The sequence below is a fragment of the Cyprinodon tularosa genome, unplaced genomic scaffold (assembly GCF_016077235.1).
Source record: "Cyprinodon tularosa strain WSP-4 unplaced genomic scaffold, ASM1607723v1 ctg575, whole genome shotgun sequence".
Lineage (NCBI taxonomy): Eukaryota > Metazoa > Chordata > Actinopteri > Cyprinodontiformes > Cyprinodontidae > Cyprinodon > Cyprinodon tularosa.
This window is the reverse complement of record NW_024039313.1, coordinates 236,424-260,316: the sequence shown is the minus strand read 5'-3', so window position 1 is coordinate 260,316 and position 23,893 is coordinate 236,424. Positions and strand designations below refer to the sequence as shown.

Genomic DNA, 23,893 nt, shown 5'->3' with positions numbered 1-23,893 from the left:
TATATATATATATATATATATATATATATATATATATATATATATATATATATATATGCAAAGCATTGTGCTGCCTTTATTTAGACACTCACTCCAAAGCTAGAACATTGCTATGATATATATTTTTAATTATCTCTTTTTTTTTTATTTTGATAAATGAGCATAGTTCTTGGAAAAAAGACCTTGGTGAAAAACAAAGGACTGAGATACTTTTAGCTGTTATTTATTGTTTTAGTTTTAATAATATACACATTATTACACAGTAAAACAGTAAATTTTAAAGAACTATTTTAATGATACTCTGTACCGTCAAAAATCCCCAAATTGTTTATTCATGCTTGAAAACATTTGTTCTGTCTGGTTTACTGCACCCTCAGATCCTAAAAGCACCTGCTGTTAAATTAATTTACATTTTAAGTCCTACCATAGCTCTTCTAATTAATTAGACGCTCTGATATGACTTTCAGAATGTCGCTTATGTTAAGCACCTTATTTCATTCTTTAAAGGAATAGTACACCCAAAACATGATTAGCCTTCATTTTCTACTCACCCCCATGCTGAACAACACCCTGGAGTACTTTTTTGATATCTCAAATGCATCTGGAGATCTGGGAGGCTTCTTGCTGTCTGCTGACAGTCAAATAATGGAGGTCTACGGTGCCCGAGACAGAAAGGTCCATAAAAGTCCACAAAAACGTGTCAATATTCCTCCATACTGCTCGTCCAATGTATTCCAAGTGTCCTGAGTGGGTAGCATCCAGAATTTACTCGAAACGAAGTCATTTAGAATGTTTTTAGAGCATAAACAGTAGTGTATAGTATTTCCTAAAAGCGTGTTCACGAGTCTACGGAAACCGCGGCAGACCAAACCAGACGAAAGTGCGCATTCAGCTCGGCAAAGAACTCATGCTCTTCCTCAACACTGAAGTCCTCAGACATTTTTCTTTCATTGTTTCTTTCTTTGCACAGGTAAACAGCACATTTCTTCTTCTACGCTTGCATTATCGGCAGAGCAGACGCTGAATGCGCACTTTCATCTGGTTTGGTCTGCCGGCTTCCGTAGCGTCCTGAACGCGCTGGCGCGCGCTTTCAGGAAATACTATATACTACTGTTTATGCTCTAAAAACATTCTAAATGACTTCGTTTCGAGTAAATTCTGGATGCTACCCACTCCGGACACTTGGAATACATTGGACGAGCAGTATGGAGGAATATTGACACGTTTTTGTGGACTTTTATGGACCTTTTTGTCTCGGGCACCGTAGACCTCCATTATTTGAATGTCAGCAGACAGCAAGAAGCCTCCCAGAGCTCCAGATGCATTTGAGATATCAAAAAAGTACTCCAGAGTGTTGTTCAGCATGGGGGTGAGTAGAAAATGAAGGCTAATCATGTTTTGGGTGTACTATTCCTTTAAGAGCAATGCTTCATTGTTGGATTTTTATTACTGTATTGTTTAAGGTTAATAGCCTCATAAAATGATTGAATTTGCATCATGTGCTTTGTATCCATGCAATTTCAAACTTTTAATATAAAGTGCTCTAAAACAAAATCATTGTTTAAATCAAGTCTTTATCCAGTTTTTTAGTCTATTGTTGCCTCTTTTTTTCCAGATAATTCTGGAGATAATAACGTTAGCTAAAAGCATATGAAATGCTACGTTCTGGTACATATTTGGCTCAGCATAACGTTGCAATCTCTTCAGTCAAGTTAATGTGGATTTGGTTGTGTCACACAGGGAGAGACGAGACGATGCAGCCGGCCAAGCCGTCCTTCCTGGAGTACTTTGAGCAGAAAGAAAAGGAAGTAAACAATCACAATGATGGTGGACGCCGCGGAGAAAACAACGCAGACAACCGCAAACTCCCAGCTGAAGGAGATCTTGAAGTTGTGAGTGTGAGAAAGACTTTTCAAACCACAGAGAGAAACAAAAAAAAAAATGATGTTGTAACTCTAACAACTCCTTCATAACGGCCCCACAGACACAGTACACTGTAACACTTCAGAAAGCAATGCAATCTCCACAGTTTGCTTTTTGTCTGCACTGGATTCACAAAGCAGATAGCATCAGCATGCTGCTGTCCCCTATGCAATATATATATATATATATATATATATATATATATATATCTATATATATATATATATATATATTAGTGCTGTCAAAATTATCGCGTTATTAACGCGTTAACGCGAGGCCATTTTAACGGCGATAATTTTTTTTAACGTGAGATTAACGCTATGTGGTTTTATGGTACAATTTTCCAAGTACATCCCGCTGAAGCCTGCTTGAAGGCGGGGCTATTTTCCCCCAGTGTATGCATTTCTCATAGGCTTCGAGAGCGGAGCTCCTCAAGGGAAAAAGACGCTCATACACTGGGTGACGCTAGTGCCTTTTCTTTAAGCCCCACCACCAACAAACAAGTTCAGTGTCTGGTAACTAGTAGCAACCAGAAATACGCTGAGAAAACAGATTACTGAGGTGAAATGGAATCTGCTAGGGCACACTTGCCGTCTGTGTACGCCACAGGTCGGTATCGTGTGTGTGTGTGTGTGGGTGTGTGTGTGTGTGTGTTCTCATTTTTGTTAAGAGGCTGAAAAGTAACTTTCTAGAGCATAGACTACCTTCATCTAGTGATGTCGGTCTATTGATTTTGATGTATTGATTGAAAATTGTTCATTATTATCTTGGTTAATTAACATCTAATGTTAACTCTACTGCATTTTATAGCAGTAGGGTAAAATGCTTGTCTTTGTTCAAAAGACTGTATTAACTGTAAAGACTGTCTTTTACATCAGCCTGTTTTCAGGGCCTTTTTTTTTGGCTACACATTTGTTATTTTTTGCTACATGCCTCCCCATCTTCTTGCCATATGTTTCTGTGGCATAAATCAGTATCTGTGACCTGTTCTCATTTAAAAAAAAGAACATTGGCACAAACCTAGCCTGTATGTATTTTTTGTATGTCATCGAGAGTATTTAAATGATTTTCAATCAGGAAAAAAATGTGCGATTAAAATGCGATTAATCGCGAGTTAACTTAGGCATTGATGCGATTAATCGCGATTAAAAAAATGTAATCGATTGACAGCACTAATATATATGTATATATATATATTAGGGATGGGACGATTTATGAAAACAGTCAGAATCGTTCGGTTCGACTGTCTCAGTTCGGTTCGGTTCGTGTGTGTTTCGTTCGGTTCATGCGCTGCTCCTTTTACTCATAGAGGAAGCAATTACACTCCAGAGCAGAAGGTGGCGGTACTGCGACCAAAGCCAACCGCCAGTAGTAAACAAGAAGAAAAAGAAGCGAAGCAGCGTAGCCGGGTGTAGCAGGGAAAAAAATCAGTTGTTGTGGAGAATTGTGTCGGACTGGCGAGTGGGAAAGAACAGGAGTTGGAAGACGCGCCAGCAGCACTTTATAGGTCTGCTGTATGGGACCGCTTTGCATTTAGAGTGACCTACGATGACGGCGGAAAGAAAGTTGTGGAACAGTGTGCAAGCATTGTGCAACACGTTTTGTTTATGCTAACAGCAACATGTCATGCTAACCCCGAAATCCCATATACTCCGTCAGTAACCCCCGCTCCGCCCCGCTGCGCTCCAGACCGGCTGCTCAAAGCAAAGCCTACAGCCTCCACTGTGGCTTCGTCTGCTCCCCTCTGAGTCCCTTGGAGATGGTAGAGAGCATGTAACCTGACAACAGCCAGCGGAGCGAGACATGCATCTGGCTGTTGTCAGGTTAGAGAGCATGCGCCAGATGATTAAATTCAAAGCAGCAAAACATACGTAAATGATCCAGGGTTTCTGCGGATCATTTAAAATAATTACAATCCATTATTTTTTGGGGGATTTTTTCATTAATTTCATAAATTTTTATGGGATTTCGGTGTAACAATCAACATGTATCGAATCGAACCGAAAACCGTGACCAGAAACCGTGAATCGAACCGAACCGTGGATTTTGTGAATCGTTCCACCCCTAATATAAAAGTATGTATGTATATATATATATATATATATATACACTATATTGCCAAAAGTATTTGCTCACCCATCCAAATTATTGGAATCAGGTGTTCCAATCACTTCCATGGCCACAGGTGTATAAATTCAAGCACCTAGGCATGCAGACTGTTTTTACAAACATTTGTGAAAGAATGGGTCGCTCTCAGGAGCTCAGTGAATTCCAGCGTGGAACTGTGATAGGATGCCACCTGTGCAACAAATCCAGTCGTGAAATTTCCTCGCTCCTAAATATTCCACAGTCAACTGTCAGCTGTATTATAAGAAAATGGAAGTGTTTGGGAACGACAGCAACTCAGCCACGAAGTGGTAGGCCACGTAAACTGACGGAGCGGGGTCAGCGGATGCTGAAGCGCATAGTGCGAAGAGGTCGCCAACTTTCTGCAGAGTCAATCACTACAGACCTCCAAACTTCATGTGGCCTTCAGATTAGCTCAAGAACAGTGCGCAGAGAGCTTCATGGAATGGGTTTCCATGGTCGAGCAGCTGCATCCAAGCCATACATCACCAAGTGCAATGCAAAGCGTCGGATGCGGTGGTGTAAAGCACGCCGCCACTGGACTCTAGAGCAGTGGAGACGCGTTCTCTGGAGTGACGAATCGCGCTTCTCCATCTGGCAATCTGATGGACGGGTCTGGGTTTGGCGGTTGCCAGGAGAACGGTACTTGTCTGACTGCATTGTGCCAAGTGTAAAGTTTGGTGAAGGGGGGATTATGGTGTGGGGTTGTTTTTCAGGAGCTGGGCTTGGCCCCTTAGTTCCAAGGAAAGGAACTCTGAATGCTTCAGCATACCAAGACATTTTGGACAATTCCATGCTCCCAACTTTGTGGGAACAGTTTGGAGCTGGCCCCTTCCTCTTCCAACATGACTGTGCACCAGTGCACAAAGCAAGGTCCATAAAGACATGGATGACAGAGTCTGGTGTGGATGAACTTGACTGGCCTGCACAGAGTCCTGACCTCAACCCGATAGAACACCTTTGGGATGAATTAGAGCGGAGACTGAGAGCCAGGCCTTCTCGTCCAACATCAGTGTGCGACCTCACAAATGCGCTTCTGGAAGAATGGTCAAAAATTCCCATAAACACACTCCTAAACCTTGTGGACAGCCTTCCCAGAAGAGTTGAAGCTGTTCTAGCTGCAAAGGGTGGACCGACGTCATATTGAACCCTATGGATTAGGAACGGGATGTCACTTAAGCTCATATGTGAGTCAAGGCAGGTGAGCAAATACTTTTGGCAATATAGTGTATATATGTATATATATGTATATATATATACGCTAGAATATCCTCTATTAGCTTTTGGAAAAAGCTTTTAAAAGGATTTTATAATATTTTACTTATTTTTTTACCTTAATGGATGATAAATTGTTTGCTCGATCCTCCTGATCAGATTTGGTAAGAGTTTGATATATCCATTAACTCCATTGTTTGTAAAACAAAAAAAGAATGTGATGCGTCACAGCTGCTATTGCTGCTGTGACTGACTAAAAGGTCGACATGGGAGGCAGGTGACCAATATGTAGTTCAAATAGTTTCAATCTAGTTAATCCTAGGATAAGAAATCACAGTTAGGAGAGTTTCCAGATAAATAAACTGCAATGCAAACTGTTGGACAGGAGATTGTCAATAGAATGAGTATAACAGTCAGTGTAACATAATTACTAGGGATGGACGATATTGGGATTTTGACCGATATCCGATATGCCGATATTTTGAAACTCATCTAGCCGATAACCGATATAGATACCGATGTTAAAGCTGGACAAAAATAAGTAGTCAATGAAAATAGCAGTTTTTTTTATCCATTTCTGACACTTTGAAAAATAATATACTCAGATATATTTTCATATGCTGATATCAAATTGATTTTTAAAAACGCGGTATCGATCTATTTCAATCTGAAAAACTCGCACAGAGAGAAAAGATAATTAGAAGAATTTTATTGATAAGAAAGTATAGTCTTTGGCGCTCAGACCTCGGCAGGAACATTCATGCTGAATTATGCTTTAATATGCATAAGTAGATGAATGAGAATAGGGATGTTCCCCCCGGCCTGAAACTGGTGGTGGTTAAGTTCGAGCTGGTTAACGAGGTGATCTGCTTGAGCTGTATTGTGGGAACAGAGACTACGGGAGCTGACACCGGGCTTCACTCAGGATGTAGAGGTCTTGCTGGTGATGCAGGTACCATGAACTGTCCATGATGAGCAAGCATGAAGCGACAGTGGAGAGGAAAAACTCCCCTTTGGGAAGAAACCTCTGGCAGAACCGGGCTCAACATGGTGGTCTTCTGCCGGACCAATTGCAATGAGACGAGGGATGGTGACGACTGGAATTAATACTCTCTGATGAGGTTGGGGTAGAAGTCATGTCATGGAAGACGACTCAGCTACGATGGCGGAGGAGGGGATGGAGGTGGGTGAATTGTCGTCTGAATAAAATCTGACATTGCGTTTGCTGGATAGCGGGCTGAGACAGGGATTTGAAGGTGCTTATGAAGTGAAAGCAGGATGCTGATTGGCCTTCGTGGTGGAGTAGTTCAAAGCTGATTGGCTCGCGTCAGAGACGGATCAGCTTTTGATTGAATGGAGGTAAGCCAGAGTTTCTTCAATTGAACTTCTGCTAGAGCTTCATTTTACTTTCAAAATCTCGTGAAATTTCATCGTTCTGTTACAAAATCTCGCGATATTTTGCAAATTCTTGTGAGATTTTGTTAGTAAAATAGATCAATACCGCGTCAATATATCAACATATAAAAATATGGCAAAATTTTGTGAACTTTCGGGGGATTTTGTAGCATAATGATGACATATAGCAATATTTCATTAGTAAAAGAGATTGATATGGTGTTTTTAAATGGCAATATATCAGCATATGAAGATATTGGGATATTTTAATGTATCAATATTTTTTCCCCTGTCTTTAGAAGTTTTTAAGTCTGTAAAAAAGAAGTTTTTGAGGAAGAAGTAGTAGTACAGGTAGTATTTTTTTTTTAGACTTTAGAAACTCAGAAGCTGATCAAATATCGGATTAAATATCGGTGGGGTGGCCAATGTCCGGTATTCAGTTTTAAGGCCGATACAGGCCGATACCGATAGGGGGCCGATTATATCGTGCATCCCTAATAATTATATGTAAAAAAAAAGAAAAGAAAAAAAAGTAAAAGAAAAACCCTGGACTTTGTTTTCAAAGTTTGAAGATGTTTGTTTAACTTTAATAGGATGACTATGACCTGGATGACTGGGAATCTTCAGTAGTATTGTTACATGCAGTCTATACATAAACTATGCTAACTTAAATTAATGAGAATTAAAAAGCAATACTTCAGTCTACACATCTTATTATTGGAAACTCTATTAAATGAAGAAAAAGGGACAGAATCCTTTTTTTTTTTACAACATCCTGTTTTTTGTTCGTCCAGCTGTGCAGCAGGTCACTTTTATCTTTTCAGTCTGTCATTCAGCACCTAGTTTGTGTTATAAGCTAAGACTTTAAGCTGTGAACATCTGCCTCAGTACTCGTTAGCTAGAGCTGCATTTGATGTTCTCTCACTGGATCCAATTACAGAAAGCAATATGTTGCTGTTAATCTGATTAAGACTGTAAACACATTTTCTGCCATGTAAACAGCAGTTTCTCAGACCTCTTATGGAGAAATATTTTAATCTTAAATAAATTATTCCATCCTGTCATTTATTTATTTTTTGGCTTGAAGCTTAAATCCTTTTGTCTTTAAAGTTTTCAGGGCTGTTAATTATAAGAACCTGTGGGCTTATTAAAAAAGAGAGAACACATATAAGCTTTTAGTAGTTGAAAAAGCATTAGAACTTTGAATATATGAGAATGTAAAGCTGGCGTGACTCATTTATCTTCTTTGTTAGATATATACAGGTTTATAACATAGACTTGGACTACTGTGTTCACCCCTTTGTAAAAACCTAGTCAAATTCTAATGAATTAATTAGCTCCTCTGATTTATACACATTTTAACTTTATTCTTTAACACACTGCTTCAAAGGAATACAGTTTTGTTTGTTTTATTTCTAACTTTCCTCTCATATTATGTATCAATGTTTTTCAGAGCTATGAATATCTCTACAGAGCCTACATTGCTGTGAAAATGCAGATGATGTTTGTCTTGCTCATAGACATTTACTGAGTGCAAACAGCTGCTGCTGGAATTAAATATTAAATACATGACCTTTTAAATATAAGGCGGTCTCTCTAACTGGATCACAAAGCTGCCGTTTCACCTTTAAATTATCACTGAATGCTCTTTCTTACTCTTACTTTTGGTTTATAAAAGTTTATAAAAGAATGATTAGATAGATTTCTTAGTAAACAAAAGAAAGAATATAGTCACTGAGATTTAAAGCTAATAAAGGGGACACAAAGACACCTTTTTCTTCCAGTATCTAACTGTTAAATTTCTAAGAATAGACCAGGACCTGTGTGCTCTATTGTAAGACTAAAAGAGTTTGTTTTTTTTTAGTTTGCTGATATTGGTGATTAACTCCAGCTCTCTGCTCTAGGATTGAAGAATAAGAACATGGTTAGATAATTAAGAAAGTAATTTAAAATCCAGACAATACCGATTCTTCTTGATTACAAAGTGAGTCAATATCACAGTAGCATGTAAACATTGTTTAGAGTTTCAAAGGCATTTTTAAGGCTTTTGTATTTTTTCTTCACGTCATTTCATGATGAGAATATTTGCATTTTATTTTAACGACGAGGTAAATTTGTTCATTTCTTAAACCAGACCTCTGAAGACTGATATATATTTTTTTACTGCTTATTTCCTCTTGAAGAAACATATTTATTTTAGTCTACATATCCAAATCTCATGGGCGTGAAATTGATGACAATGAGCATTTTTTATTGTACATTAAGCATCCTTTGCTAACATAGTACTTGTTGTTCCACAAGACTAAAAAATAAAGCAAAACATATTTCTTTTGGGACGTGTAACACTTTGAAAACAGCTTGACAGCTTTACATTGGGCGTGTCTTATTTTAGATTTCTCATCCTTATTGTTTTTGTAGTTGCAAGCAGCTGTTTTTCTGTAAAGGTGTCACCAGTAGAAAAGTGCATCATTTATTTTACATGCGGACCAAAGCTAAAATTAGATGCTTCTAGGTAGGAGGGGTGTTTGTTTTTGGTTATTTGACTAATCACCCTGGGATTGTAATATGAAGATGTGCAGCTTTGGTGTTTAGCCCTCTAAGTTTACATGAATGTCTTACTCTATCTGGGTCCTGCCTCGGATTTTGCTTCAGCAGGTTCAGCGATGTGACAATGCTGCACAGAATATGGGGTTTGAACATTCTAACCTAAATATTTCATCAGAGGCAGATGTAGAAGAACAGTCTCTCATTCTGTTAGTCCTCTTTACATCTATTTTTATTCAACTTTTACCCTTCTCCTGCTCTTTTTATCAGTCCTTTCAAGTCAAATTTCCTTTCTAAGTACGACTGATGAAGAATGGACTTGTTTTTAATAGCAGTCGTCTTTATTTGTCTCTGCAGCTTTGTAGACTCCAATGAAATATTTAGACTGCTTTTAACCCATCCCCACAGAGAGCAGTGGGCTGCCACTTTGCACCCTTGGGGGAGCATTCTGGGGGGGCTGGGGGTCTTGCTTTGGGATTCTGAATGGCAGTCTGCGGGATTTGAACCAAGGAACTTGTAGCCCTTCTAACCGCTAGGCCACCAGTCCCTATTATACTGAGAGAATCAAAGGATAATACTTAAAAAAAAAATTTAGATTAAGATTTTTTTTCTTTTGAACAAACATTTAAAGAACTCTCCCTTTAAATTGATTATATGTTGTTTTCTTGTCTTTTGTTAGTTTTTTTTTTACCTCCCTTATTTTTAGTGTAATTTGTAATAAAGGGTATCAGGACTTAATTCCACTCCCACCTTTATTTTTATTTTTTTTATTTGTTTGATAGGGACAAGTATGTTTCATGAATCATGTCACACACTGCAACCTTTTAGCTAAGGCTAATTCCCAGTTTCTATATGAATACTCTTCAAACTCCACATTAGTTTCTATATTTCTAATAAAGCAAAGCACGGTGGACCTCTCGTTGCATAAACATGTAATCGTATTTTTGAAATATGTGTCCTATTTAAACCAGTGTTAGAACTGTTGGAACTGCCTGCAGGAATAATTCATGAATGCTTCTATAGTAACAGCATACATTTTAGAAACATGTTCCTCTGCTTAACATAAGCATTGCTTTTAAGTTATACATTTTTTATGATCAGTTTTGTTTGTTAAACAAAGCTTCACATTTCACAGGTTTTAATCCTTGTCTTTTAAGTCTTACTGACAATACATGGTGCAGACTCCTAGTTTCTGTGCTGCATTTTAAAAGCACTTTTATGTAGCTTTACATAAAGCTCTCCAGCTATGAGGTTAAACTATCATGGTTTGTCTAATTTTGAACTTAACACATCTGAACCGAATATGAATTTAAAATAAAAAAAAGCAGCCTGATTATTATAAAGTTGAAAAATAACTGCATTACTCTGTAGGGGACAGGTTCACGAACTGAACAATGTTAGCTAAAGTGAATGCAGTGTTGCGTTGGTGAGATCCACTAGATCCCTCTTGCAAAATTTTCTGCAGATTGAAATCACAAACCTTAATGTTGTTTAGTGTCTGAACTTTCCTTCTCATCTTTATGGGACTCTCTGTAGTGGACTAGGACGTCGGTCTAAATTTAGCTCTATTGATTGTAGGAAATAAATAGCTTGAGAGCGATGTGCTGCTGGTAAAAGCTAAGATGGGAAAACCTCATGGGGAAAGCTAAAGCAGGCGCCGTTCCCGATCACAGACCTACAACAAAGCAAGAGACGCTGAACACATATCAATACACTTAACCTCTGAGCAACACACCCAGTTTTTTGGTGTGCAAGTTATTACTCTATATATCTTAGTTGGTTCAGTCAAGACAGTCATTTTTTAAATATGTTCAAGAAAAACTTTAATTCCTGAAATACAGGCGATGTTTTGTAAATTATTTTTTAAAAAACTTTGACATAATTCAGACCAGGTGGTCCTCTGTAAATAATGCTGGGTCCCATCTAAGGTGAACTTTTGAATCACAAACTGTTTTATTATTCTCTGCTCAGTACAAAATAAACCCCAATTAGTTTGGCTGACCTTTAAAGTCATTCTAGTGATGAGTGGTTTATGCTGTGTGAGACAGATCCCATCCAGACACACAATTAGTAACACATTATAGAGGCTAACCTCATTAGGAAAGTTGGAGAAATCCAAACATTTTTCAAAGAACACTCTGCGAGAAGTTGCTTCAAAATAATGCATGAAATGGAAACATTAATTTGGGATATTAATTAAAACCAATGTGACATCAGTTTTCGTAAAAGGAAAACAAAAGGTTTGTGTAACAGCTCCTCAGCATTTCTGGTCTCCTTCCAGGGAAGAAGTCTGTCATGTTTTACACTGCTGGTTAGATATTTGCTCTGTAAGGATATTAAAGTAATTTATGAATGTTGACATACTTTATTTTCTCTGTGCAGGTCAGTACATGGTCGGTGGAGGAGCTGCGGATGAAACTCGCCTCCCTGGATCCTCAGATGGAGCAGGAGATAGAGGAGATCCGCCAGCGTTACCAGGCTAAGCGGCAGCCCATCCTAGATGCAATCGCAGCAAAAAAGCGACTTCAGCAGAACTTCTGAGAAGGCCCTGCAGACGTCTTTACACCTCCTCTGCGTCTGTAACAAATGTCTCATCCTGGTTGCTGGACAAGATTTAATGTAGCTGGATGTGACATCTGGAAACTCATGGAAGAAATTAAACGTGGACGGCGCACCTTGATGTCAAAGACCTTCCCTGTTCTACAGAATGCTGGTTTGATTGGAGGGAATCTGCTTTCTTTAAGAGCTCATTCAGAAATGAGCAAAGAAAAAGTTTTCTATCTGAACTGGATTTGCAGGTTTCTTCATCTGCCTTCAACATTGCATGCTTTTTTTTTTTTTTTTGAAAGGACCGTGACTGCGCTCAAACCATCAACAACCTTTAAGTTTTTGGTTTGTCAGCAGGTGCTCTTATTGAGGGCTTCCTCTATGCTGGAAAATGGCTGCTGCTACATGTGAGTGTTTCTACTCCTGTCTGGAAAAACAAGAAATAGATCAAATAACTTTCCTCTTTAATAATGAAAAAGAAGCACAAAAAGCAGAACACAGAGATTTAATGAGTTAAGACCAGCACATGACTGCCTTCCCTATGACACAGGTTGATCAGTTTACATGTCAAAGTTTAATATGGATCTAAACCAGCTTGAGGCCTTTAGAAACTGCTGTAACAAATTCAGAGCCCAGAAGAAGGTTTAAAGGTTTCTCTTTTATTCCTCAGTGAAGTGTTTGAATTTTTCTCCCTCAGTTTCCTTAAACCGGTACGTTAGTAATTTTACTCTCAGCCCTGGATGTAAATGTTAAATTATCTTAAACAGGAAAGGCTGATTTCCTTTTTCCTAAGAGAGATAGCGGCAACAATATTATAAAGGAATCCGTAGGATTTTCAGGCTTCTTTGCTGTTTTTTTCTCACAGATATGTATTGTGTTTGGTGATGATGATGTTGCCTTCTTTCTTTTTTTCACCAGAGCAGCTGGTGCAGGTCCATCTGAGACTTCAAGCTGCAGAATTTTAGGTTAATGTGCAACCTGATCATTGGGGTTGCACGTTTTCTATCACATGCTAAATGTCTGCATCCCTCTGGGGTTCATAGCACTTTGGTCAAGTTGATGTTCTGGATATCTGTGCAACTATGGCAGAGCTGTTTGTTTGTCCACTGTTGCCTTTCGTAGACATTCCTTCTCTGAATCTAAAAAGATCAGAAGATCATTAAAGTTAACACAAAAACACAAAACTACATTAAAAATTATATCAGTATTTTGAACAGTATTAAGTTTAGAACGCTGAAAAAACAAAACAAATGGAGCATTTTTAAAAGTTAACGCAAATGAGCAATTATTACTTAACAAATCCAAATTATAATTTAATATATAATTTTTCTGTAATTGAATTTTGATCTTCTACAACCTGTTTTAGAGCCTTGCAAGCTTTCTTCACATTTATGATTGAGGCGTAAGAAATTATTAACTCAGCTTTATGCCTCACATTTATAATTTAAAGGGATTCAATCAGAGTGGAGACATTTTTGTTGCTTATTTCCTTTTAGGTCATCATTAAAGACTCCTGGAAAAAATAAAGAGTTTAGGCTGTACTTACCTCAAGGTTCAGGCGTGGATGTAATATTTGAGAACAATTCAAAGTTTGTGATTTTTATGTTTCGCATACAAACCGTTTTGAGGGAGTATTTTGATCATGTTTTTGCCTTGTTTTAACCACCAGTGTCCTTAATATTTTTTTGCTTCATTTATTCAGTCCATTAATGTATTGTAATTTCCAACTACACATGAAACGGTAATTAGATTGACAAATTAACCAAACAAATTAAAATAAGGTTTTTTTTTCTACTTTTAACAGCTTCCAAAAGGCCTCTTTCTAGAAAAAATTCAGCTTTACTTGTGACATTCCTAAGCTTTTCCAGCATTTCAGACATATCTACTTTTCATCTAGCTCAAAGAAAGTGAATAGAAATAAAATAAGGGACGAGTATATTTTTGTTACATAGGTTTAGAGCTGACACGGTCAGAAAGGTGGAAGCCTTTAGTTACTGTGAGTAAAACAAGCTTCTCAGGTCATCAAACTCCTCAGGGGTGTAAATAATGACAATGAGAACCTGCTGTAGATGTTTAGAGACGTTCCACACAGACTGAATGAGAAGCATTCAGCTGTGTGAGTGCTAGCATTTCAGCTTTGCTGTTAGTTAAATGAGGGAATCCCTTCAGCTGAATGCTGTAATTAACTGAGCTTCTTCTTTGGATGCCATCATTTTCTGTAATAAGACAATTTTTTTTGTGTTGCAAGCTAAAGGGATTCTTATTTCATCCTGTGGTTTTACACTGAATGCACTGCTTCCTTTTTCTGATCATCATTCAATTTTTTTGTGACTGTACAGGAAAAAGGACAAATCCTGAAAATAATCTCATTAGTATTACTGAATTAGATGAAAAACCTGTTGAGTTCTGCTCAAACGCTTACAAAAAAAAGTCTAAATCACTGGAGAAAACCGACACAAGGCTAACGTTGCTGAAGTGAAATACGTAGAAGCTAATGTTCCTTTGTTTTATTGTTTGAAACTTTAAAAACGGCAAACAACAAAGTCATCAGATTTTCCTGAGCCAGAATCTGCTGCTCCACTGTTCTAATTGTTTTTAAAAGGTTTACAGTAACGGTAAACCTTTAATGTGTGGAAAAGGAAAATGTGTTTTATTAAGTGCTGATTATGGGTAGTTTGATTTCTGTTATTTAAATTATTTACATACTTTAGGTTTAAAATTGAAATCGATATAATTTACAAAGTGTAAATCCTACTAAAATTTCTTTCTCCAGTCTTACCACTGTTCAGATTTTCTTTATACCTATTTAATATCATTGAAATAAAGACTAAATTGTGGATAGATGTACGATTTATTAAGACATAGACCTCTAAAAGCATTATATTTTAGCAGTGCTCCTGGCATCTATTATAAGACAGATTTAACATGGATACATCAAAGTGTTTTGGAAGTCATTGCCTTTTGGGTTCTAAGTACAAGACTGTTTGTCTGCATGCGAGTTTACTCGTCACTCTCCAAGGTGCATGTGCCTTAACACACAGCATGCAGTACAAGTCAAGAATATGTTGCGATCAGTGGTATTTGGTTTGTGTTTTTTTGTTTGCTTCTTTAATAAAGAGAATAAACTAAAGTCGCTGTTTGGCCTCTTTCTTTGCCTCTTATGAACATTTATACATTATCTGTAATAGATCATTGGTCAAAATATCTTTGGATGAAGTCTTTTTTTTTTTTTTTATCACTTTGTTGTCATAGTTAAAACTAGCAGGTTTAAACAGCCATTGTTTATAAATATGCGGTACCATTACAATCCTCAGTTTGTTCTTGAAACAGGTTAACATGTGTTGACATATGTTCTCCAAACGTTAAAGTTAATTTTGCTGATGAAGGTTCTCAGTCATCCAGGTCATAGTCATTCCGTAAAAATTCAAAAAATATCCACTGGACTTGGTTTTCAAGATTTGAAGACGTTTCGCCACCTCTCCAGGAAGCTTTCTCAATTCAAATGTCTGGATCCGCAGTGAGTTTGAGTCTTATATAGACAACGCCTTGTATCGCTTGGAAACATGCAATAGAAACCGATGAATGGGTCGTTAGTTCCATCGTTAGCCTGTAATATCTGAAACTGTCTATGATTCTAGGGGTCGGTCGTTAAAGGGGGGATTGTCATTAAGGGGGGGATTGTCTCCTGTAATACCTGAAACCTGTCTATGATTGTTAAGGGTTGGTCGTTAAGGAGGTATTGTTCACCGGCTGGAGCGGGTAAGTCCCTCGTTCCTCTGTGATGGGGTGGGGGGTTTGGTGATATCTGGAAGGGATCATGTCTATGATTGAATTGTATGTTTTTGGAAGCTGGAATCTCAGTCCACCACCTCTGTTTAAAGTTGGTTTTTCTCTCTTAACATAGATGGCTTCCTTCACGCCCCTCTCAAACCACCTATTTTCTTTATCTAGAATATGGACATTCTGGTCCTCAAAAGAATGTCCTTTGTCCACAAGGTGTAGGTGTACTGCGGAGTCTTGTCCAGAGGTGGCCGCTCTTCTGTGTTGGGCCATGCGTCTGTGTCTTCAAATCTTGAAAACCAAGTCCAGTGGATATTTTTTGCATTTTTTTGAATTTTTACGGAATAAAGTTAATTTTGTTAATAACTGTAATCCACACAATCAGATATATTCATTTATTGCCAGGTTTGTAAAGCCTCATGAGAGCCACTCAGAATTTACCATGTCGTTCCCATATATGCATATTTAAATGTTTTGGGCTTTGTTTTTGTTGTGTTGGGTTGCTGTGAGTAACATGGGTTTAATTTTTGAGATGATTTTTTTTTGGGGGGGGGGGGGGACTAATAAAGTGAGGTAATATACGGTAAGTATTTTGAATGTGAGTTAATTGAAATAATGCATAATGGTCAGTTTTTTTTAGGCGGTAATAAAATAGGAGAAAAGAATACAAGACAGAGAAAGTCAAGGAACCCAATAACATTAAAGCTACAGTGTGTAATTTTCAGCGACATCTAACGTCCAGACTGCAGACCGCAGCAACATGAACATCTCCCCCCCACCGCTTCTCCCCCCCAACAGTACGGCAAGCGTTACGGGACAAAATGTCTTCCACGACGTCTGCATCACCTACCTTCTCAAGTGATGAGGTTTGTTTACATAGATAATTTTACAGATAGTATTTCATTAGTCTGTGTGTTCAGTACCGTCTCAGTTCATCTCTCTCAACTTGCCGTAGTTACTTTCGAGCGTAATGGGTGATCTCGCAATCGCTAGTTTGTTGGCTCTGCGCTGCCGTAGCGCAAAGATGTCTGCCTCCATGGCTGCGAGACCCGCTCCTATGTAATTATAAATAACGAATTCTAAGGCAACGCAAATATTAAGGTTAAGAGGCTGAGCTCATAGGTGATGATAAATAACATAGTTATGTATAATATATTACATTTCTGACTGTATATCCCTGTAATTATTACACACTGTAGCTTTAAATATATTATGGGATATCTTTGTTTATGTTTCTTGTATTTCTGTTTGAAGAACTAAAATAATGACGAAGCGCAGGTTGCAGTTGATGAGAGCAAGATCCACCCAAGAACTAATTTACTTTCTAAAACTAATTCAAGGTTGCTGAGAGGATCATTGCAGGTTGGTTGTCCATTCCACATGTGTTTTATGGCTCTGGGAGAGGCTTACAAATGTGTCCTCTGAGCCAGAGGTTGCAGCAGGAGTAACTGGTGCAATGGAAGCCTTTAAGAAGCATGCAGGGTTTTTTGTTTTGTTTTTTTTTTTGTTGGTTTTAATGATCAAACCAAAGGCTGTGCCTCTATTCCTTGTACTAAGATTCTCCCATGTGCATTTTTGACTATGCCAGGGTGGCCCATTGCTATCTTTTTTATTGGTAGCAACAGTCAGGATGTGGAGAGGATGTTCTTTATCGCATGCTGTTGTTGGCATCTTTAAACCATTAAAAATGAAATAATCTAGTTCTTTATCACCAGTTATAATTTAGGAGACACAGGCTGATAGGAGCATAATTTGACATAATACAAACATTACTTTGCTCTGTAACAGGGCGAACAGATCTCTATCCTGATCTCTAAAGATCCTCATTTAATAGTCTGTTCAAATTCCAACATTCCTTCAAGGTTAGAAAGTCTGGATTATGACTAGAATGCCATACATCAGCACCATGCAGCTAAAATTAGCTTCCCATGTAGGGTCCCTGGACTCACCATTACAGACAAAGTGAGGATCTCCGTCATCTAGGGAAAGGTTGATGTAGAGCAGTGTTTTCCATGTCTGCTCCGGCACGTTTTCCAGCTTCAGTACAGCTCATTTCCATAGGTGGGGGTTTACCAGACTTTGCTAAACTGCAGGCATCTCAAACAGGTATGTTAAAGCAGAGAAACATCTAAAAACTGCAGGTTAGTGTGCCAGTAACCTCTAATCTCTGTATAGAAGAGGGCAGTGGATTGAAGACTTTTTTTGTGTCCTTAATGTTTCAGATATTTCAACTAAATTCAATAAAAGAAACTTGTTACCATGCATTTGCAGAGGTTCATGATGTACTGGAGAGGCATTTTAATCTCTAAAGGACTGAAGATGGAAACTCATGAATCCACTATAGAATAACAACTGGAAGCATATTTATGTCTTTGCATATATGAAGATTTTAGTTCTCTGCCCTCACTTTAGCTCCACTTTGAACAGCAGACAGAGCGACTGAGCTCAATATCCCCTTGATTTTCTAAAAGCCTTTTCTTGTCCCATCAACAAAACCTTTGAGGCACTTCGATGTCCCGTTTTCGTTATCCTTCACTATGGTGAGAGTTACATCTGCCAAAATAGCTGAAATGAATATTTAATCAGCTGACAACAAATATAATCTCACTCTCCTTTGCGGTCTACAGGCCCGCTGGTTCTCGGTACCTTAATTAGATAAATGTGTGTGCTTGCAGAGGACAAACACTTGTGTCTGAGAAAGTCTTGTTTATAAGAGCAATTTGCAATGTTGTCCTGACATTTACTGGGGAACATTTGTTCATTAAGATTAATGTAACATCTGCGTCATATTTCTATTAGTGTCTTCATTCAACACTAAGGGCATTTAGCTTCCAGTACCGCCACATCAGCTGATTAAAAAAATACAAAACAGAGAGATAAATATTTAAAGAGATGCAATCAGATTACAATTTTGGTTCAGTTTTCAAATTTAGAACCTTAATAGTGGTAAAATTTCCTGTTTTGTACTTTATTGATATAAACAAAAATGCTCAAATTAAACTTGACACTTTTGACAGTTATACACTCCCAGTTTAAAAAGTGCCACTTCATTTTTTTTATCACTATATTAAAATAAAACATAAAAAAGTAAATAAGGAATATTGAAACAGAATGTACTACAAATTCATCATGATTGAAATAAATGATTAACCAAGTAGTGGATTGATTCTTAACTTTCTGTGTTGTCAGTAATTGTAGCAGCAGTCATTTACCTGCAGGGATTCCCTTTGTGTGGCCCTCTGCTGCTGTAGCCCATCCGCCTCGAGGTTTAATGTGTTGCTTATCCATCCTTGCTGCGTACCTTGCCACTTTTCATAATAGGGCTTGGTCATATTGACGGCCTCTTTTACCGTGGCTCAGACTACTGCCTATGACTACCGCATACTGTACTCCTTCTCAGCCTGATTAATTTCACCTTAACTTGATTTCAACCATGGTGAACCGTTGCTGTATTGTGGGCTGTAACAGCGCAACACATGATCGCCAGGGGAAAAACATAGAAAATGGGTTAACTTTCCACCGCTTTCCTGCCTGGAGGCGTAACCATGGAGACCAAGCGTCAGAGATAAATAGCTTGGATCGCGGCTGTAAGACGACCGAACATAACTTTCCACAGTATTCCAATGTCATTGAGAGTGTGTCCCCTGCATTTTCATTCTGGTAAGTTAAAGATGCACGGTTTTATTTTATTGCCTACTTTGTTTCTTTCCTTGAAAGTTGGGATCTTTTACGGGAAAATAATAAAAACGGCAGCGGGAAAAGGCTCAAATACGTGAGAAACCCGGAGGGTTGGCAGTTAACGTTACTAACTACACCTTTGAAACACATAGCAGCTAGTTAAAAGTACATTACATGCGTGAGTGGTTGTTAGCATTAGCGGTTAGCAGTTGCTAAACTAGCAGATTCCAGAGCCCGTCTGATCACAGCTTACCTTTGTACAGATTACTCTGTTCCCACTGTTTGCTGGCTTTATGATGTGCAGCTCCTGAACCCATCCATTCATGAACTGCACATGAGACTCCAAGGACTTGTAGCTTCGGAACTGTTTTGAAGTATAGGCGCTCACTCATCGGTGCTCCACTCATTGTTTGGAACTTCATATGGATCCAAATTATTAATAATGCTGATTTTGTCAACATACCGGTCCGTGGCTTCTCTATTTAACGTGTCCTGGTAAATTCCAGATCTTTTTCGGGATTTTAACATCTTTTTTCTCTCTACTTCTACGTCTCTTCTTTCAACAACAACGTTGTATCAGAGCTATGTTTACGTTTGCGTAGCCGTCAATATGACCGCGACGTCCCACAATGCAAAGTGGATCCCGAGCCCTATTCTAAATGTTCCGAGTCACATTTTTGGATTAAAAAACCTGTTTTAATTTTTTTTTTTTTTTATAATATTTTCCTGATAAAATCAATTATGTTGATGACTCATTAAATGGGGGATCCCTGATGTTCCTAAGGAAACATAAATGTACAATAACTTTTCAATTCAGTTTATTAATATAACGCCAATTCACAACACGTGTCATCTCAGGGCCTTTTACAATTCAACCAGATAATACAGTCAAATTGATTCAAAGTTTTCTATCTGAGGAAAACCAGTTGATTAGATCGACTCATTGACTCGAGAGCAATCCCTCACAAAAAGCTTGCATGCAGCGATGGTAGAGAGGAAAAACTCTCTTTTAACAGGAAGAAACCTCCAGCAGAACCAGGCTCAGGGTGAGCGGCCATCTGCCGAGGCCGACTGGGGTTCATGGAGACAGAAGCAAACATAACTAGTTTCAATTTGTTGTTAGTTACGAATTTCGTGGAATTGAGGAGGAATAACAAAGATCTGCCCCTTTAATTTTTAGGAGATACAAAAAATGATGCACTCCTGTTAGAAAATTAAGCTATTTTTTTGAACAAATGAAACCCTAAGCTTTCCATATTGTTTCACACCATTTTTCTTTTAAATAATGCACTGTTCTCGAGTCTTATCATAGATGAAGAAACATTTGTTGCATCTTGATGCCTTGGGGCAGATAACTTTTTTATTATTCTTAGGTGGAATAGGTGTCTGCTGATTTCTAACCACACGCTGTCGACCTGATAAAGGTCCTTGCCTTAAAGCATGAACTGAGGAAAACTAAGTTCATTTTTTTAGTTTTCAAGCAAATAGAGATATATAAACAAATCCCTTTAATGATAAGAGGTTTTCTGTGACTAGAAGAAAATTTGCAATCATCGAACCTACAGACAGAAGTCTAGGTTAAACTGGTTTTAAATTAAAGTATCAAAAGTATCAAAATATTCAGTAGTCAGTGACTTTAATCTGTTTAGTTTGATGTCATTTTGACACCTTAACATCAGATCCGGTTAGTTTATCAGCACATCAAACGATATGATTAGAACACGGCTCCCTTCCTCCTCACTGTTTCATAGCGAACAGAACCATTCGCCTCGGCTCACCACAGGAGACAGTCTTGCTTTTTAGTCTTCTCTCTCCTGTTAAAGACCTGCTGAAAGTTGTGTCCTGCTCAATCATCCATTAACTGAAACATAACCTTAGAAACATAGGGGCCATAATTTGATTGCTGCTTTTTAGGCTGACCCAGCTTTCATCTTGCAGTCTTTCAGACATGCATTTGTCTTTGAGAATGGATTTAGTAGAGAGAAATTTGTGAGTTAAAAGGGGTTAAAGGACCCCTGGACAATAATAACCTGCAGCACAGTATCATTCCAATGCTTTCCTGGATTTTTAAGATTAAACTCCAAAAGGTCATTCCCTCTTATGCTTTTAGGCTTTGGGACGTTGCCCAATGGATATTAAACCTATTTTTCTTTGAATAGGCAAAGCAAGTTTCCAGAATCCTTTTACTATGAAACTGGAACATAGGTCAGGATGTTTTTTTTTTTTTTTTAACTAATGTGTACTATATGGTTTTACGTATATAGTGTTTCTTATTTATCTGTGTTTATATATTTTGTAATCTATTTATTTTTTCTGGTTCAGAAAGGCTAACCTGGTATGCTAGCCTTTAGGTAGAAGCCCTGTGTAAGATGCAACTTTTGCCTATGGGTGACACTATTTATTTGTTCTTTCCCTAAAAAATAAAATAACTCTATTTTTTTCTGAGCATGATCTAGAAAAATGATAAAAATCTAATTACTTTACGCTCCACTGCACACAAAGTGTTTAAAGGAAAATAAGAAAAATGCATTTTTTAATGTATTATTACATTTTAATTTGATAAGCCTTATACAAAAATGATTGTGTAGAATATAATGGATTTTAACTTTGGGTAGTTAATGTCAGAGGTATAATTTTGGACCTCCGATCTGCAACTTGTTTGGTACCTACTGCGCAGGCGGTGGTTACTCTGTGTGACTTCATTCAGATGACCCTGTTTTAACCCACCTCCAGCCCCTCCTCCACCATCAATGCTTAAAACTTCATCAGAGTTTCATTACTCCTGGACTCTTACTGCATTCCGCGTCTCATTTTAACACCGGCAGAAGACCAAATAAAAATAAAGAAGAATGACTGTAACAAATAAAGGCAAACATTCTGGAGAATATTAATATATAATAATATATATAATAAGTGAGAGAGGAAGGACGCATCCACTCTAGAAGACGTGGCTGTATTTTAAACAGATATAAGTTTGGTCCAAGTTTTACAGTGAGAGAGAGTTACAGTCTTATCGTTTTGCTGCCTCCATTGATTCACCAAGCTAAAATCCCACTGATGCTGTATTCTCCTCACCTGCCAAAGTTAAATAAATCAACAGAAGAAGAACAATCATGAAAATTTTATTGAAATGAAGACTACAACTTTCTCCCAGGCTTGTCCATGAGCAGCTGCCACGTTAGGCTAAAAGGGAAGCTTGGCATAAGGAAGAGAGAGCACATTGAGGAGTAAAGCATCACCACTACATGACCTCATACCCTAAAAAAAGCTGCTCTCTTACAGTGATAATCTGCTGTAGTGAAAAAACAGCTGCTGTGTTTAATCTCAGAGGTAGTTTCACAAAAAGCATGCTGCAAACTCTTCAATAAAATTACATGAATTAGAAAATAAATCCTCATACCTCTGTTTAGCAATGAATGCACAAAACAGTAATAAAGATACTACACTGCAGAAAAAAGGACAATAATGTAAACAAAGATGTTCTTCCATGCAAATGTAATTGCAGATCATGTTCTCAATGTTTATTTTGTGTCATCCTTTGTCTTTAACTGTTTTTTTCAAGTTGTAAGCTGTGCTGCACTGTTGTTAAATTCATGTGTGTGTTTCATGTCAATAAACAGAATACAAACAATGTCAACATTTTCTTAAAATTGTTCGACACACTTAAAAAAGTGACAATGTTTGACTGTTTTACTGTTATTTCCTATTAAATGTTGCCACAGTTATAAGGAAAATGCATGAAGTGTCAGTAAATACATGCCTAATACATGCCAAATATCTGCTGGTGTCAAACACCTTTTGGTGGAGGCTGTATGATGAGTTGTCTAACATCTTCATCTTTAAAAGGAAAATAAGGCTTATTGATAGAGGATAACTCCTGCCCCAGACTGAGAAACGTTTATCATGAAGTACCACGATAGAGGATATAATGTCCTGTCTGCAGTCCTGAATTTAATACCATCTAGTACCGCTGTTCATGCCAGAATGACCAACACAATCCGTTATTATCCGTATTGTGACAAATACCAGTTCAAACGTTTGTGGTTGCGTATGGCTCTCCCACACAATGTTGTGGTCCCTGCCTGTTGAAAACTTCCATTATCAAATTGCTGCTTTTTTTTTTCTCTGTTAAGCTTAAATCGTTTAAATCAAGTGACAACAAATAAAGGCAAAGACGATGTGGCACATTTTTAGTGCTCAGCTGCTCAAACCACGTGCTTTTACTTACAAATGTGGAACCATTTGATGAAAATAACTTTGATAAAGTGTAAGAATTGTTACCTGGAGGCAATTGCAACAACAAAGAAATTATCAGTTAAAGCTGAAGTCTGTAAGTTTTTAAAAATCACTTTTTTGTCATATTGGCTAAAACTGTCCCTATGCCCAGACAGCAGTACATGTGATATGTAACCTGTGAAAAAAACTGCTTCAATTGGTCCCGCCTACTGCCTGTATTTCAATCTGGAAAGAATATTTCGGGACGAGTCAAAACAACCAATCACAGCCAGAGGAGCGTCTGATGGAGTGTCAATCACAGCTCACACACGCTGAATCCCCCCCCCCCCCACCCCCCCTTTTCTGGTCGCATGCGGTAGCCGCGCAGATGCTGTGAGAGGGGTGGAGCTTGGAGGTAGGGCATGAGTGAAGCAGAGAGGGTGGGGGAGTGGCGTGAAACCTGTTTTTC

The 23,893-nt window shown here is 38.0% G+C and overlaps 1 protein-coding gene across 1 annotated transcript in view; it reads left to right on the top strand.

Annotated features, from left to right (window-relative positions):
- Positions 1-14,881, top strand: part of LOC119797214 (serine/threonine-protein kinase 4-like) — a 33,641-nt gene extending 18,760 nt beyond the window's left edge. Inside the window, exons 10-11 of the mRNA XM_038306180.1 lie at positions 1,741-1,892; positions 11,587-14,881. Of these exons, the coding sequence (XP_038162108.1) occupies positions 1,741-1,892; positions 11,587-11,745 (311 nt within the window). The 3' untranslated portion in view covers positions 11,746-14,881. The remainder of the gene's footprint in view (positions 1-1,740; positions 1,893-11,586) is intronic.
- Positions 14,882-23,893: the final 9,012 nt, after the last annotated feature.